Below are 19,248 nucleotides of genomic sequence, written 5' to 3' on the forward strand. Positions count from 1 at the left end.
TAAAGTAATATATCAGCTACTTAACAGTAGTAGTTTTTTTAGATTATATTTACCTGATTTCCAGATTATTTAAACTAAATAACAAGAAATTTTATTTATTATAATTAGTTATCCTATATGTAACTTCCTTAAAATTATATAAATTTAAACTTTCATTTGCTTTTCGTTTAGCTTCTCTCCATAAAATTTTGTAAATTTTTAAAAAAATAAAGAAATATAAATCCGTAAAAATACACCTAGACTTATTAAATTAAACTTTAAATATTTGTTTTAAGTTAACAGTATAAAAAACATTGACAATAAAAATTTATTTTTATTAATAAAATTTTAGAGAAAAATCCAAAAATAAACAAGTTTAAATTAAAGAAATATTAAAAAAATAAACAAAGAATATAAAAACTATTCATAGTTTTACATAAATTAAAAACAACAATTAGCGTTGGGTGAAGTTACTTATTACTAAAAACATACTTTTCTTTGGCTTGGTTTTCTAAGCTCGAACTTGCAAATGATGATACTGATCCATTGCTACTTGTACTTCCTTTGCTAATTCGTTCATTAGCTTTATTAGCAAATATTTTATCATGTTCAATTTTCTGCTCTGCGGTGTTATCGTTCATTTTGTGTTCACTGGCTTCCGAAAACATTTAATTTAAATTTCTTGTAAGGTTGAAGCTAAATATAAGCGATTATCGTAACATTCACAATTTTTTTATGTTGATCCTAAGAGAGAATTAACGAATTTTATAAAAATTACCGGCTTTTTTTTTCGACAACAAATTCAAATAAATGTATTCAAAGAGCTTTTAGCTTTAATATTTGAGTATTTAATTTTTGATGTAAAGTGTTTATCAAATAAATCCATATTAACCCGAGATAATTTAGACGATCACAGAATTTTTATGAGTGAGTGAGTGTGTGTGTGTGTGTGTGTGTGTGTGTGTGTGTGTGTGTGTGTGTGTGTGTGTGTGTGTGTGTGTGTGTGTGTGTGTGTGCGTATAAGTTTAACTACCCAGGGCCTTAGAAAGGGGGAGGGGGGAGGGCAAAGGAGGAAAATTGACAACATGCTTGAAGCCTGGCAACTCGTTGATTTTTTTTTTATTATAAATAAAAAATATTTTAATGACTGACAGTGTGAAATCTGCTTAGTTTTTGTATTCGAGGTTGAAACTTTAGTATTCGAAATAAAAATGCACATGAAAAAATAATTTAAATTTTAAGTTCTATTATTACAATTAATTATAAACTATTTTTTACGAAAAAAATAAGATTTAGTTGTAGTTAAATTAGATGGAACCATAACGTATGTCGTAAGCCCATGAACAGTTAGCCATGCTAGCTACCACAGAGTTCGAAAATCCTTATCACCAGCCGGCTATAACAGGATATAACAGAAAGAGTTGCATAGCCACTATTAAGGAGGAATAAGCAAAAACTTATGAGTAGAATCAAAGAGATCCAGCATTCATTATCGCTAGCAAATCAAAGAACGATTCTTTGATTTGCTAGCGATTCTTGTGTCGAAGCTTTTGAGATGAAGAAAGAAGTCAAACAGCTAAGTTTATCACTGATGTGATATCAAAGTATCTTGGTACGTATTGGAATGTCCTCACTGAAGCGACAGAAGTTTCATTGCATAGACTTTCTAAGTCAATATGGAGCTTTTATACCTACTTGATCAAACCACTTGCCAAAAGGCTAAGAGATATGTTGGCAACTCTTAAACATGCCATGGAAAACTAAGATATCACCAGTGATCGGCTCAGCCAAACAAAAGATTTAAAAAATGATTATCATCTTTTGAACTTAAATTATTAGTTACAACTTGGTACAAAACCCTTACTGCTGTTGACAATGTTTGTCGTCTTCTACAATCTGAAACCATTACCTTTGATTACGAATTTTCCAAGAAGCTGTAGCTATAGCTGGACCGCTAGAAATCAAAACTGAACTCGTTATTAAAAAAAAGCGTAAACTAAAGCGCTTTCACGATGAGGCATCAAACACAGCCCATTTCTACTACAGCAAAACAAAAGAATTCGAAGTTAACGTTTTTCATGATCGTTTAAATCCGGTGATTTAGTTCAAGATTTGAAGCAAGCAGGATGGTTACCAATATGTTTTTATTCGTCTGGTTGAATAATGATAATTTTTTCGTTTAAAATAAATAATTGCACAGTTTTATCCGAGAGATTTGAACAAAGTGAATCACATTGAAGAAGTTCGTGGTTTTAACAATGCCCGCAAAACAATTTCCGAGCAAAGATATTCAACGCAGCTACTCAATCAAATCTTTGAGAAGAAGCTTGAACACCTCAGAGCATACATTTGCATCATGCTCCGGATTTTCAGCACTACTCCTGAGTCAGTTGCTGAGGATTAACGATCGTCTTTCCGTTTGACCATGGATTACCGTTTGACTAGGATTACGTTGCTGATACTTGATTATTTCGATTGAAAAAGATTTTGCTAAAAAGTTGAGCTACAACAATGTCAACGATATTTGAGGGGCCAGAAAAGCTTAAAAAATTCATTTTTAAGCGCCTTATTTACCATATTTATCTCGAAGATTTCGTTGATTGACTTTTTGTTTATTAGTTTTAAAACTAATGTTTTGATTTATATGTCAGTTTTGAAAATTTCTTAATCCAGAGAATTAGTAGTAAAGTAGAAATACACAGTGTTCTATCAAAAATAAATTATTGTTACGTTCACCAAACTTTAAGTTTTTGTAATTTCTTGGTTGAAATAACGACGCCGGTCTCCATTTTTGACCCTTGCGCAATTGGCGCTCTCAATCTGTATTATGTTACAAGTATAACAATGTTAAAAATAAAACTAAAGTTCATAAATTTATTCAGTATATTGCGGTAAAAAATGTGTTTTACATAAAATAAATTTGCAAGCATATTTGAAAATATGCTTTGCGGAAAGCATTAAGGGGTATTGTCCTCATTTTAAAATATAAACAAAAAACAAAACAACTTTTGATATAAAATAAACTAAAGATTAAAAAAAAAAAGGAAACTAGAACTTTTTTTTTTTTGGTTTTAGTAAAAGTGAATAAAAATAGACGCAATGAAACCTTGTGACACATTTAGAACAATTCTATTTTTGTTTCAAATATAGATTCTATTTTTGTTTCAAAGACAGATCTTATTGAAAGGAAAATTTTAGACAAAAAACACGTCTTGTTGCTGTTTTTTCGCCAACTACTTACGCACATTAAGCATTGTGAGCAGCGCCAGTTTTTAACTTTCGATGGTACAACACGAAAAAAAATGGTAAGCCCTTCCGATTTCACGGTAACTAAATTACTAGTATCCTGTCTGAACTCCCCAAGGGGAATTTAAAAAAATATTGTATAACTAAAAAATTGATCGTCCTCTAACGTTTATTTTTCATTTTCCAAAGCGGAATTCCAACATGCATCTGAGAGTGCCTAAACGCATTACAATGTTGTCACTTAAGTGTAAGTGGGTAAGGATTTTTAAAACTATTATGACTTTTGCTAATTCTTTCACTTAAAAAATTAATGTACTTTATTTTTTTACATTTTTTTTTTAATTGATTGCTGGAAAATGCTATTTCCCATTCTTCTCCACCTGCAAAACCAATAAAGTTGACGTATTAGTAGAGAAATGATAAAACTTTATATCAACTTTTATTTTATTTTGAAATTAGAGTAGTTTAAGTTTATCATAATTAGATTTATTTGTAACATTTTTTTAAAATTTTTTATTGACTTAAATGGTATTAAAACTTCGTTATTGTCATTAAAGTTCGTTACTATCATTGCTATCATTAAAGTTCGTTACTATCGTTACTATCATCAAAGTTCGTTGCTATCGTTACTACCATCAAAGTGCATTAGTTTAGAAGATATGTTGAATTATTTTTCTAACATTTAGTTGTCTACATTAATTTTCTATTTACTTTTTAACTATCATACAAATATATTTCTGCACTCATGCAATATTTTGTTTTACAGTTGAGATGATAGACAGAGACACGTTTCCCTCCATTTTTTTCTTTGACGTGTTACTTTTAGGAATTTTATGTTGTCATTTATCTTTACAGAAGATATTTTAGAAAACTCTAGACTATGCAAAAATAAAATTATCAACAGTTCATATTTAGTTTTCAAAACATTTCTATATCTTTTTTTAGGTCATGTTGCCTGGGCCAACTTAACCCGTTATTGGAGTAAGCTGGTCCTGGTATAACAATCTATACGAGAAGCAGGCAGCTTTTTAAAATGGTTTTGTGTAGCGTTTTTATACTTAAGCATAATAAAATAAAATATTCTGTAAAGTGAATATGTACCCTTGCATCTGTCACCTGTTTCTCCTGACATTAACTGTACACTATACGTTTTGTTTTTTTGATAAAACATTGTAAATTTAATTTAGGAAGTAATTGTTGCTGTGAATTTAGAGGGTCTATTTGCAAATTAAGGGGTCATTTGCAAATTTAAGAAGCTTTTTTTTTTAAAGTAATACCCAGAGGAAATATTTTTAAGATTTAGGGACCCTAAAGTCAGATTTTAGGGATAGTCTCTAACTCACTAGTCATGGCACTGGTTTACAACTAACTGGTTTGAAATTCATTTACTATTCTTTTATTCATTGCTATCTAAATTCAGCTAACGTTAATTGGTGCTGCACTAAATTATCTAAAAATAATAAGTGCTAATTAAACAAAAACACGCTGTAAGAATTATTGGAAATGCCGATCGCTTCTCGCACACTAAATTTTTTTAAATAAATTCAAAATACTAAACGTATTTCAACTTAACTTTTATCAAAATCTTATAATTATGTTCAAAGCTAATAATAGAATGGCACCCATTTTATTTAACTCGGTTAAAAAAAAAATCGTTTTTACCCAACACGATTTTCGAATAACAATTAAATTTAATCAAAACAAATTGTTCTGCAAGTAAGTTCTCGATCGCAATCAGAAAACCTAAGCTGTACACCGTGTGCCTGGGGAAAACCGAACCTCTATGAAAACATCCAAAAAAATGTATTATACCATTCTTTGACATACATTTACTAGTTATAAAAATTATAAAAATAAAAATTATTCGTTGGGAAAATTTTTAGAAACCACCCCTTAAAAACCCGCAAAAATAAAAAAAGGTATAAAATCTTTTTTTAAGGTGATGCAAAATATAGTTTACAGTTAAGTACAACTTAGATAAAAAAAATTAAAATACATATAATTGCATACTACGTAACTAAATATTATTAGCATTAAAGTTTAGAATAGCCTTGGAGTCGTTTTCCATATATCTAGGTAAAGAAATGTCTTTCACCAAGTATCACTCCCAAACCTCCAAGAATGCTGAATGTGAGTTTTCTAACTCCTGTTCTGAAAACTGACCAAGTCCCTTTCCTGTTATGCTAATGAACTGCTCAATATGTGTGTGTATACTCCAAACTCTTCTTGTAAAAACTTAAAAAACATTCTTAGGTTTTTTAAAACATTCTTATAATCAGGATCTACAGACACACCAAATGTAGAGTCAATGACCTTTGAAAAGTCATGCATGTAATCCTAAAAACCAGACAGCTCCATAGGAAGTACTTTCTACAATCAATTAAGGAGTCTTAGAACCTTAGAACTTTCATTACCTTCAAATGTGTCTCCATGGTATGGTTTGAAGAGAACAGAATGTCCTGCTAACCATTCCTGAAGTCTTTGCCAAATGTTTTGTAGCTCCTTAATAACATGATTTAGGGACAACTTAAGATGAAGAGCTGGTGGTGGACTCTTAAGGATCACCAAGCTGTCACCAGGATTATCTTCATGAAAGAGCAAAGGAGTTGCCGCACAGTTAGTATACTCTTTTGCTTTGATCTTTTTACCTCCGGAGGTTATCCAATCCTCTTTGTGGTTTTTAATATTCTCGAATGTTCTGAGTGTAGCATTTGCCTGCCAGGCTTCACTTCCTTCACTATTTGGAGACTCACAGTATGAGCATGGGTATTTTGATGCACATGACATTATTCCAGACACAATATTTAAGAGTATAAGGCCACGAGTGAAGTTAAGCAATAGAAGATTGATTTGAGTCTTCTCTATGAATATCTTGCAGTTATGATTTAGACTAAACTTTGAAGCCATCTCTAATAAAACGCTGTTCCCTACAATTTAATATATAATATAAATAATCATCAATTAGTTTATAATAATATGAAATCTCAAAAAACAAAAAACGACCAAAATTGTTATCATTACCTAAGATATGCTAGTTTTTCCACAAACTCCAAGATATTGGAACAGAAAAAAAAGGGTCGGATTATTTTTTCCTATTAGAGTCTTGAAATGTAGTTAATTCCTGAGATAATAACTTTCCAAAGATTCCTTTCTGATCTCTCATAGCCTCCTTTATACGAGGAACAATACATTTCCATCCCTATTTAAGTCTCAAGTTTTTCAGAACTGAAATAACTTGACGATCATTCAGCCTAGCTTCCTGTTGTATTATAGAGACATTCTCTGCAGTCAGAAATCCCTCAACTATTGTTTCCTTGTTCTCTTCCGGCAACAGTGTCAAAGGTTTTCCACTAGGGGACGTAATGGAGATGACTGAGTTGCCTGATTCTTTCATTGTTTTTATAGTTTTATAACTGATCTGATTAGCTAGTTTGGGATCAATTAAGTTTATAATGTTGGCTAACTTTTCCAATTTTAGTTTACACTTATCTATCGAGTGGTTTGATCCCCTATAGGTACTAACAAAGCAGTGTGAACAGATCCGTGTGGTAAACAATCTTAAGTTATTAGATTTATTCTTCTGTTTATTGACAAATAATTTCCACTGAAGACCATTCAAGCTATCAATTTTACAAATTCTGCATTTACATCTTACCATAGACCTGATAAAAACCGATAAATGTTAAATATATTTACCATTTATAACTTTATATTATTATATGCTACTATAGTAGTTTCTTTTTTTAGAAAAACTAAAAATTTGTCTATAGAAAATAGAGAGGGGGAGATTTGTGATTAAATAAATACTTGTTAACTTAGACAGACCATATATTATACTCCCTCCGTACGGAAATATGGTATACATTTTAGCGATTTTTGTTGTCCAAAAATATGGCATACATTTGCGAAAAAATAAAATAAATCAAAAAATGTACATGACAAGTATATTATATTAACTTTCTTTGAAACATTTTGATTAAATAAGAATGATTTTTTTCACTCGAAATTTGATTTGGCTTTATTGCACGCTTCTTTGGAACATGCGCAGTAGCAACTTAATTGATTGCACCGTGTTTTAGCTTATTCTCCTTCATCTGCTGTAATAATTTTTCTAATATACCTTGACGTTGTTCTTTGGTTAATTGTTTATATTTGGAATCCCTTCTTTCTAAGTTTAATAAATTTCCTTCAGAATTTTCCATACTCGTCTTGCAGCGGTATTAATTTTATTTGTCTATGATGTATGAGCGTTAAGTTTTTAATTAAGAATGATATTGCTTACGTCAAATATTTCAGGTTATATTGTCATGAGTATTTACTATAACAATGTAATGACACTTGCCAATTTACTTTTATATCGCGATAATCTACGATTTTTGATGAAATGTATACCATATTTCCAGACGGAGGGAGTAATATATTATATAATATATACATAAATATATATATATATATATATATATATATATATATATATATATATATATATATATATATATATATATATATTATTTATATTATAACATATATAAATATGTTTATTTTTACTACTTATTTTACCAATTTATTTTAAACTTTACTTGAACAACCAATTGTAACATTTCATTAAAAGTAATACTCCGACGCAAAGTAAACAACAAATACTCCTCTACCTCCTCTACCTATTATCTAAAGATAGATTTTCTATAAAAAATTAACTTGGTAAATATTAAAAAATAATTTGCAATTTTATGTATAAATACCTTGTTATAGTTTTTAGCTCTAGGTCATAGTTCTTTGCTATTGATAGATTGACTGTAGAATCTCATCTCGGCTTTGTATTGACTGCAGATTGGACTTGAACAAAAAAAATTTTTTTTTGTTCAAGTCCAATCTGCAGTCAATACAAAGCCCAGATAGAAACCTTGGATCTTTCAGTGAATAGTTTGACACCAAATGAGCCTTCAGTTCAACCTCTTGTGTATTAGTAACTTGTCTGTTTGCTTTTTTTCTCCCTTGTGCAAAAGCAAATCGCACAAACTTGTGCACGGTTTTCATCGTGTATTTTTGGAGGCATTGTAATTAGCTCACAAATAATGTTTGATTTTTTAGTTATATTTACTAACCTAATAATATTTTATATATTTAATTAATTGTTTAGATGTTTTAATTAAAAAAAATATATATTTAAAATCAAACTATTAAATAATAGCTCATTTTTTGTTACTTAGGGCTTAAAATGCTCTGTTATTGAAAAACGGAGCTGTTACAATAAATTAAAGGAAGTAAATTTCTGAAAATATATAATAAAATGGAGGGAAAAAAATGCATGTTTTTCAAATTCAACACAGAAAAGAAAAATATTTTTTATCCTGTTTTTATGGCTTTTTTTACTTTTGCAAGTTTTAAAGGGCCATTTCTCAAAAATTTCTCAAGAAATGTTTTTCATTTTTATAATTTTTATAACTAAATATATATATAAAAGAATTACACAAAAAGTTTTTTGGGGTGTTTTCATAGAGGTTCAGATTCATCCAGGCACACGGTGTGTAACAATAATATGTTTTATAAAATATTTGTTTAGAAATGTGTGAATAAGTGAGTACCTATATAATTCTTGTATATTATATTCAAATTTATACTATAATTTATACAATAGTTCAGTAAAATCTAATTTTTTAGCTATATCACTTTCTATGGAAATTAAAAAAAGACCTGTCAAACAATTTTGTGACATAGTAGATCTTAAGTAATCTTTAATTAATTTCAGTTTTGAAAAACTACGCTCTCCAGATGCAACTGATACTGGCTGTTTTAACAGAATTTGTAAAGCAATAGAAACATTTGGAGTGAAATTATTGTTTCTTAAAATAAACTCTAGTTCTTTTAATGGTGACATTTTTGGTTCAATTAATTCAGACAATACAAGCAATTCATCTAATAATTCCATGCCATCAATATCTGCAGAAGTATCTGTGCTTAATATTTTTTGAAGATTTAAACATTTTTCTCTAAGACTTTCCTTTGAAAAATCTTTTTTAATATTTGCAATATCGTACAGGAATTGAAAAGCATCACTGTGTTTATTTAACTGGTTAAATCTTTCTTCAATCGAGTTTATAGCACTATCCAAAATGCAATTAAAACATTCTATTTTAAATCTATCTTTTGGATTTATCATGGGATCATCTCAAGTTTAATAAGAAAGCATTTGTGTTTTAAACCCTGGTTTAATAGAAACTTCAAATCAAAATGATGGCTCCAAATCAAATTCAGCTGCAATTAATTCTGCATCAGAAATAACTTTTTCAAAAGCTTCAAAAGAAGTTAAAAATTTTGTTCAAAGTTTGTTTGGCTTCAGAAATGTCAATCTCAATATTCTGAATAACTTTGCTTGCTAAGTTTACTTGGTTCAAAGTATTGAACCATGTCACAGTACAGCAACAAAATTTTTTTTTTTTTTATTAGCTCAAAAGTTTTTCATCTTTTGAGCTAATACCTCTGCTTCATGGCGTGACGATAGGTCATAAGAAATGTCCTGACTGATTTCAAAAAGAGCATCAAAAATTTCTCCTGCATAGTATCAACAAGGTCGCACAGCTTCAATCCTGTTTTCCCATTTTGTTGCACTCTAAGGTTTTGGAAAGATTTTTTTTCCAATATAATTTTTCAAAACTGTCTATCTACGAGATGATCCACTAAGTAAGTTATAAATGGCTTGCACCATTCCGAAATAGGCCTCAGCCTCTCTAGATAATTTTGCAGCATCATTAACGACCAAATTTAATGAATGAGCATGACATGGTACAAAGAAGGCTCTCATATTCGCACCGTTGTTGTAGTCCTGTCTACACAATCCCAAACTGAGATTCCAACCTTCAATTGGAATCCCAGTTTGAGTCAACATTTGTAGAATAACATCTGTGAGTGCTGCACCAGTTGTCTGCTCTACAGATATGAAATCGATGAAATGTTCACAGACTTTAACTTCAGCATTTTCCATTTGAACAAAACGTAGCACAATTGACATTTGTTCCACTTTACTTACATCTTGGTACAATCCACTATAATGGAAAAATATTTTGCCATTTTCAATTTTGACAAAATTTCTTCACGAATTCGTTTTGCAATTATTTGAATGAGTTCATTTTGTATACTTTTCACCAAGCAATGGGTGTTAATCTCCTCATTCTTTATTCGGTGAGCATGATCTGCCATAACTGCATGAAACTGTGCTAGCAGTTCAACTAGTTTTAGGAAGTTTCTATTACTTTTCTAATGTAAAACATTAGAATTTCCACAAAAGGCATTGTTCTCCTAAAAATGTCACTATTGAAAATAATCTTTTCAGAACTAACTGCCAACGCTGTACTGAGAAGTCGTTGTTGTGATGCATCAAGTGTTTTGTTGGTATCTAGTTGGTTTGCTAATTCCATCCATTTGCTTAATGAACAGATGTGATTTTTAGAAGTTTCATGTTCCTTCAGCTGTCTGTGCAAATTTTTCCAGTCTCCAAAACCGATTGTCTTCAAATGTATGTCCATGTCACCAAACAACTTACACGAGAAACAAAACACAACATCTTTTCTTTTAGAGTATATAAGCCAGGATCTTTTAACAACTTCGCCATTGTTGAGTACTTTTTGCGTGCATGAAGGATTAAATCTTCTGTTGTTGACATTGACAGGAAATAGAAAAGATGGATTAGGTGCTGATGGACCATTTTTAACAAGAGTCACTCAAAGATCATCTATAATTCGATCAGGCCAATTGGCAGGATCTGTCAGGTCTGTAGTTGGTAAAGTTTAAAAACTCTGTTCTTCTTCTGGCAATGCAATTTGTGAAGTCGTAGATAAATGTGCTTCATCTCCCAATTTAGATTTTTCACCTTTCAGCTCATTTTTCACTTCCAAGTTTGAACTTGTTGTTGAATTTTATGGATTTCATCACAAACACTAACATAATAAGGATCTCTCATAGTTGTTGTTGACTTGCTTTTGGTGTTATTAAAAAAATTGCTTAAAGATTCGGACATTTGTTCATCCTCTTCTCTTCGTTTTTCTTTTTGCTTTCTGTAGAAATCACCAGACTTCTTTCTTTTAATTCCTACCATTTTTATCTATGGATGTCAGAAAATATATAATCAAAACTCAAAATGCCGCCCTAGGAAAGTGCCGCCCGAGGCAGCTGCCTCTCTTGCCTGTGCCTAGAGCCAGCACTGATTATAATAATTTGAACTATCATTCTCAACAATACAACAATAGTAGGGTGTGTGAAACTTAGTTAAGCTTTATTCGTCAAGGTTTCATCCGGGCAAATTCACACAACTTCAAGATCAAGGTCATTCACTAAGTCTCTTTCAATTGTCAATAGTGTTAAGGCCGGCAATCTTTCCTCGCTCATAGTCGACCGTAAATATGACTTAAGGAGCTTTAATCTGCTGATGGACCTCTCTGCTGATGCACTCGAAATAGGCAACGTCATCTATTTTTTATACAATGTTGTGATACTTGGGTAAATGTCACAGACATCATTAGTTAGTATAAATTTTAACACATTGTTCATGTTCAACTCTTCCGTGTCCATTTCTTTAAAAAGAATTCTGAATGAAAGAAATTGTTGAACAACATCAGCAAGAGTTGTGATATCAATATGAAATTGCTCTGAGAGAAATATGATAAGTTCTATACTATCCTCATCCCCATAATGCTTCGGATCATTAAAACTTTGAGACATTTGAACTTTGTAGCAATCTTCATGAACTGTTGAAATTGATTCCTTATTGTGCTGACATTTCTTTTTTCCAACTCTTTTCTGCTTATAAGCTGTTGCTATGTTACATTTTAAAGCAAGGTTAAGGGCTTCTTTTTCCAGATCATTCAAACTAGCGTCATAGTTTTCTCTAATATTGTTAAGTTGAGATTCAAAAACTTTGATGTAGCTGGCAGCAACAACCATGTTTATAGTACTCTTCTGTAAGTATTAAGACAGATAAAAAACCAGTGTTAACAGCTTACTGCAAAAGACTAAAAGGACAACAAATTCGAATTTATGAAGAGGTACTAGAATTTCCATTGCTACTGCCAGGTGCTTGGCTGTACAATTTTTTATTTGCCCTGCACCAATTTTCTTCAAAACTACTATCAATGCTTGAAGATTCTGTAAAATAGAACAACAGGTACTTTTCTAGATGCCAATCTTGTGTCACTGAGACGATTCAGACTTAAAGCAAAGTTTTCCACACTCTGACGGTACTCTTCTTTGAGCAAAGTAAACATAGGCAAACTGCAAGTATAAAATGTGTACACGGTTTCTAAAGTGCCAAAAATAATTTTGATTGCACATTAGAATTTTTAGCATTAATCAGCACCAGATTTAAATTTTGGGCTCAGCAATATGTAAACAAAGCATATGGTGCAATATCTTTAACTCTTTTCTGCAAGCCAGAAATTTCACCAGACATGGTGCTTGCGCCATCATGACTAGCCATATGCACAGTTCTGCTGGGATACCCAGTTCATCTAAAGAAGACTTATAAGATTAAAAAAGGTTTTAGCATTTGCAGTGGGTAGCTCTAAGAATTGTGACGGCTGTGAGTTCTGTGACTGAGTCACTATCATTACGTTGTGGTGGTATATCAGCACGATCTGTAACTGAGTCTCTATCATCAGCATCACCTACGACAAAATCTTTTGGTGTTTCTGTAGGTTTTAAATATATTTGAACACTGCCATAGTTTTTTCGAAATTTTTTCCAACATTTGGCGTCTTTTAGTTTATTATATTCGCTTCCAGACAATTTCTTTTTTTTTAATTTGACATGTTTAAGATTTAATATCAATAATCAATAATCAATAGATTGATATTTAAGTCATAGATTACGCGAAAAATCGGTAGAAAAAGCATAGACCTGTGATTTGACAACTTTAAGCACCTACTAAAATGGGAAACATGTATCTGCGCCTTTTACAAGGACATTGTGGCTATGTTGGCGCCTTTTTACAATTTATTTGATGAAATTAAACTGTAATAAAATAATGTTAAATAAAAAAAAGCGCTTATTCTGAATTTCAAAGAAGTGCCACCAGCTCCGAATTGTTTGCAGGGGAGCTTTCGCTCCTGCCTACGCCTCTGTTCATAATACTTGCTCTAAACTTACCTTCTTTTGTTGTTGATATTTTATTTCATTTTTATTTATTTGAATTTTAAAATCTTAATTATAAAAGGTAATGATAAAATAAAATGATAAAATAATAATATTAAAGTCCTTCTATATTTGTATCTATATATGTGTTTTGGGTGTATCTTACGTTGTAATGTAACAAAAAAGTGTAACTTAACAACGCAGTGTAATTTTTTATTTATATTCATGTTTTAAAAGGGCTTGGCGATAATACTGAATTTGTCTTTTTTTTGGCCCAGCCGTGTATTTAAATTTTATAACAAATAATGTATATAGCAACTAACTTTGTTATTATATATATTATCAGTTATAAAATGTAATATATAAATTACTTTTATGGTGAATTTTATAATAAAAAAGAGCATAATAGTATACCAGGTTTTATAACTAAGCATTTTACAAATATTCAATAAAAATGAGGGCACAATTTTAAAAGACTACTTTATTAAAAGCTTTAAAATAAACTTTGTTTTTACATATAAACAAGCAAGGCTGTTTACGTGTCAAGTAGAACAAAACAAGTTGGAAAGTGTCTGCTAAACGTAGACAGCTAACTACTATGTGTGATATAGAAAATGCCAAAGGAAATTTTATTCCATCTGTCTTTGATTTTATGACATGATAATAATTGTTGTGTAATGAAACCTTCTATTATGAAATATAAAGACAGACGGAATGGAATTTCATTTAGCATTACCTATATAGTTCGTAGTAATTAGCCTTGTCATCCACCTATTTGATGGAATTATGTAAACTGCTCTATTTATTAGCAGGTTGTATAATTCCATTAAATAGGTGTTTGACAAGACTATTGTTTTAAAAATTCTGAAAAAACATACAAAAAAACGAAAGATCTAAAGATGATCCAATTTAACTTTTATTAGACAATCACGAAAGTGATTGTAAATTAGACAGATTCGCACATAGGCACGCACACAAACACCATCTTATATTGTTAAATACAATGTTCTGTAAATCAAAAATCTGTGCCTGATCATAAGATTTTATTCTTTATTTTTATCTTCTTATACTTGTAGCTTTAATAAACTTATGTAATCCACGTTCTCGATTCCATGTTTGTTCTCGATTCCATGTTTGATCTTGATTCCATGTTTTATCTTGATTCCATGTTTTATCTTGATTCCATGTTTGATCTATTCTTTAAAGAGACATACTGCATAAAAAAAATAGTTACATACAGAAACTTAAACTAAATGTAAACTTAAGCTTAATTCAAAGTATATCGTAGTTTTGTTTTTAAAAATCTTATGATTTGTTTATAAAATTTTCAAAACTTTATTTCCATTTCCGTGCTGATTTCAAAGCTACTCGTTTTTATTCATGTTAAATAAGTAAGAACACTGACTTTATTTTCACCTTCAAATTCATATGGACACTGCAATTTAGTATGTTAACTCTTATCTAGTAGATATTATTCCGATGATGTATTTTTTTTATAAACTTTTTTTTAGCACACCTTAGGAGGCACCTAAAGTTTTATGATATTGTACATATTATTGGTAGCATAAAATTATTAGGCTTCAAAAGAAAAAAGGATTGATAAAATACTGTTAGTTTCTAAAAAAGTTTTTATCTAATCCTTTGACAGGATCATTATCTTGGGTCTCAAAAAAAAATAATTCATTAACTTACCTGAACCCGGGGTCAGTTGGCGCAAACCCTAAAAATGATTATTAATGTGGTATTAATGCAACATTTATAGAAGTTTTTTTACTTTTCATTTTTGCAACAGTTTTAATTCAATGTTTAAAGCATACCATATCTAAATAATGCTGATATTGACTGCATTCACTTAATAGTTCTTCTCCAATATCATTTTTATATAATTCCATAACGAACTCCATTAATTTAAGTTCAATAATAGAACCTCTTTTACCCAGGTTCATCAAAAATTTGAATTTATCTCTAATATTCTTGTATACAACACTTCTTTTTTCAAGTTCAGCCCCCAATTTATCCAAAAAACATTAAATACCTCTATACGAAACTTATATTTTAAAGTAAAAATATCTTTTTCTTCCTCTAAAAATATCACTAAAATTTTCTTTGACCTGTGGACTCATTTCGGCTGATTTGCTCTCAAATTCTTTATTTTTAGCTCGGAATCTTTACGTAAAGATTTTATATATAACTTCAGTGAATGGAATAGGGCGTGTCCTACACATATATCTAAACCAGGTGATTGTAGTGTTTTGTTAAATTTAATAGATAATTGACAGCTAACTTTAACCGCATAAACTGACTCATAATGAGAAGACCATCTAAAGGTGCTTAAATTTTTTAGTCAAAATGTCAGTGATGTTCTTTTACTCAAAATTTTCCAACGGTGTAAGGATGCAGAGAAATAGATGTAAATGTGTTTAATAGTTCCAAAATATTTTGCTATTTCCATCGCAACGCACAAACGAAAGGTTGTAATTCGTTCAAATATTTTTCCGTTATCTTAATATTATTGCCAGCAACAAGTACCTTAATATTATTACCAGCTGTATGAGGAATGTCTGGCGTGGAATCTACAATAAGGGTATAATATTTTGGTATCGTTTGTCTGCTCATCATGACATGTCATGACATCGACATCAATTATCTACTGCACTACCTCTTCATATACAGTTAAGTAAGTAGTAGATTTCAGTTAGATTAGACAGTAAGTAGTATATTATTTCGCCCCAGTTTGACACTTTTTTAGATGTTCTTTTAAGAAAGGATTGAATTCTGAAATCAGTTCTATAAGGACCATAAAATTTCCATTGTGTGAAGAGTCCCACTTTTCGTCATAATCGCATTCAGATAAAAATTTTATTGCTGCTACTACCCGTTCTAAAATGTTGTAGTAATATTTTTCAGTTTTAGTAGCCTGTTCTTTTAACTCTATTAAAAAACAAAGATGACAGGTTTAGGCAAAAATTGACTCAGAACTAATTAACTTTAGCCAATATCCTATATTGTATGTTTTACTCTAACACCAATAGTATCAGTAATTTTAGACAACTTTCAATCTCTTTTTGCATGCAGCCCTTGTCTCTATACTGAACAAGATTTTTGGCTGAGCAGTCGGTATCTACGTTGCCAAAAAATATGTTTACAAAAAATATGGATGTGCTTAGATCAGTTAAAAGTGAGTTTAGCGTTAAAAACTATTTTGCATTTATGTAATATATATTTCTGAATAATAATACAAAATCATCTAAACTCTTATAATCTTATTAATTTTTACGTCTCGTTTTTATTTCGCTTCTCTTTGCTGAGATTCACCCGAATTGAACTGCTTGTAACTGTTTATAAAGTACGTTTTGTCTAAAATATTTTCAGTGGTGGTTAATTTGGATTATTTTTTATTATCTTATTCCTTAGCGCAGCGCAGGTGGACATTAGTGTTTGGTGCTTGGACTATTTCTCCTCGGGGCCCCTTTTCTCTAGAGGGCCTAAGACTTCAGCCTACTTAGCCTAATGGGAGATTTGCTACTGCATTTTATGTGTGTTTATCTAGCTTTATAAACTTTTATATTTACAATTTTATTTGGATTTTATAAGTCTAAATATCTACCCCCGTTGATGTCATTTATAAATACATATTATAAAAAGCAAACGTAAAGGACAACTTTCACAAATTATTCTCAAGTATTAATTTTGTTTTTATTTTATTTTATTTGTTTATCGCATATTTTTACATATATTTACATATATGTCATAATACTTATTATGACATATATTTACATATATGTCATAATAAAGTTAACGTTTTTTTAAATTATGTTTAAAAGATTGTATTGAAGTTTTTTCTTCTTCATTATTTAGAAGGAATTAGATCTGCAACTATGACCACAAATGTAAGTGTGACTCTCAATATGCTATCAAGATAATAAATTCTTTTTACCACATTGTTTATATTTGGTAATTAAGAGATATTTTCATTTTTTGATATTTTAGATCATTAAGATCAAAAACCATATATTTTTTTGTTTTATATTTAACAATGTGGAAATAGATTTTTAAGAATAATTGAGAGAATATAGTTTTCTAGTTTACACATAAATAAAAAGTTACTATACTATAAATATTTAAATGATAAATGCAAACTCAAAATTCTCTAATCAGTGGATTAGTGGTGATTGGCGGTGAATTAGTGGTGGATTAGTAGTATAAACTTTAGAATGGGTTTAAATTGAGTCTTATGAAGAGAATAAAACTTTGTAAATAAAAAAATATAAAACATAGTAAATAAAAAAATATAAAACTTAGAAAATAAAAAATATAAAACTTAGTAAATAAAAAAATATAAAACTTAGAAAGTAAAAAATATAAAACTTAGTAAATAAAAAAATATAAAACTTAGTAAATAAAACCAAGAGAAGTATAAGTAGGTTTACGATTACAATTTATTATTCAACTTTTACACAATAACTTTTACACAATAACTTTTATAAAATTTAGTATACAACGAAGAAATTTATAATATCCTACTTTTAATATCTGCTTAAAACATGCTCTTAAATCTTTCCCTATTAGTTGTTGTGAAAACCTATGGTGCACCTGCAATGGTAAGAAAGAAGAAAAAAAAACTTTTCTATCCCTTTTCGATTTTGGTCTCAGCTGCACCTAAGGACGCTTTTGTTTGTTGTAGCATTTACCAAAAAAAAACGTTCATTCAAAAAATGCTTACTGGATAGATAATCGTTGAAATCATTACAACCGTCAAAATAATTATAAGAGTAGTTGTTTTTTTAAATTTTGTGTTTCTTCCATCAGCCGAGCATTTTGTATTGTTTAATCAAAGCTTCTCTATTGATTTTTGCATACTTTATTTTTGATTTGTTAGAATGTTTACCAGTGGTCTTAACCTATTGCAGAAATGCTTTCGTTGCATATTTTTAACGTATTTTATAAAAAATGCAAGTATTCTAATAGTATTTAACCAACGTACTTGAAATAAGGGATTTGGGTATTTATGATTAAATTGATGATGCACTCAATGATGGTACTGGATCCTTAAAGGTTTCTATTATTTCAATTTTTAAATGAAAATGTTCGATTTATTATTAGTAAATAACCCTGTTTTTTGAACTGACTGAGTATATTTTCTGGTGAAGCACTCACCATATTTATGTAGCATTTTTTATAAATTTGCAAAATTAGCTTTATTTCATTTTGATGATTAATAATATGATTTTAATACCCTTTTGAAAATATTTTTAAAGTAGAAATATATTTTCACGTCCAGTGTTTATTAATATGCTTTCAACTAGATGTTAAGCAGTGCAATCAATCACTGCATACTTCAATTTCAATAACACATGAGCGCTCTGATTATCTAATACAAGAGTGTTTTAACTGCTAGGATGAACAGCTTTTGTAACCATTCAAGTCTGATCTATTTTTTACTCGGTGAGTTGGACTATCTTTACATCATGATTGATATAAGTAACTTTTTCATTTATAAACAATCAAGAAACCGTAAGCAGAAACCTGATAGATTGACGAAGTTGTTTAAAACTATAGTTAATTATTTCATTGTAAAAATTTAAAAGCGTTTATGTCCCTTTTTGACTTTTGAAATTGTTTATTTATTACCATTAAAACCCAATTCATCTGCAGCTGCAAATATGTGAAGTTTTGTCGTGATCAATTTCGGATTTATCATATTGTTTCATTTAGTTATTTGAATATTTATCAGTTATATCTGACGTGCAAGATGACGCTCTGTTTAATAGAACGTTGTCAACTTTGTAAAATGCTACTTACTTGCCTAAATTCAATTGAAATGCTACTGAAATGCTACTATCTTTTTGTTAACGTGTCTCTATTGGGGTGAAGGTTTACTATGTTTTTGTGTATGCTTTT

The 19,248-nt window shown here is 29.9% G+C and overlaps 2 protein-coding genes across 9 annotated transcripts in view; both read right to left on the reverse strand.

Moving 5' to 3' along the window:
- Positions 1-19,248, reverse strand: part of LOC100197652 (single-stranded DNA-binding protein 2) — a 45,823-nt gene that overhangs the window by 19,613 nt on the left and 6,962 nt on the right. For 4 of the 8 annotated variants that reach the window (XR_010639643.1, XM_065801480.1, XM_065801483.1 and 1 more), the window contains exon 3: positions 472-723. Coding sequence is in view for 6 of the 8 variants with exons in the window: in XM_065801480.1 (XP_065657552.1) it covers positions 472-647 (176 nt within the window). In the remaining 2 variants the exon portion in view is untranslated. Of the gene's footprint in view, positions 1-471; positions 724-19,248 lie in introns of those variants that run through there. The other 4 variants (XM_065801484.1, XM_065801481.1, XR_010639644.1 and 1 more) reach the window with 3 other exon arrangements.
- LOC136082655 (uncharacterized) lies at positions 8,846-9,385 on the reverse strand. Its single transcript, XM_065802070.1, has one exon. The coding sequence runs from the start codon at positions 9,383-9,385 to the stop codon at positions 8,846-8,848; it is 540 nt and encodes a 179-aa protein (XP_065658142.1).

Source organism: Hydra vulgaris, chromosome 07 (genome assembly GCF_038396675.1).
Source record: "Hydra vulgaris chromosome 07, alternate assembly HydraT2T_AEP".
In the NCBI taxonomy this organism is placed as follows: Eukaryota; Metazoa; Cnidaria; class Hydrozoa; order Anthoathecata; family Hydridae; genus Hydra; species Hydra vulgaris.

Bases quoted from the DNA above. Each gene is read 5' to 3' on its own strand.
- LOC136082655 (XM_065802070.1), bottom strand. From the start codon at position 9,385: ATGATAAATCCAAAAGATAGATTTAAAATAGAATGTTTTAATTGCATT.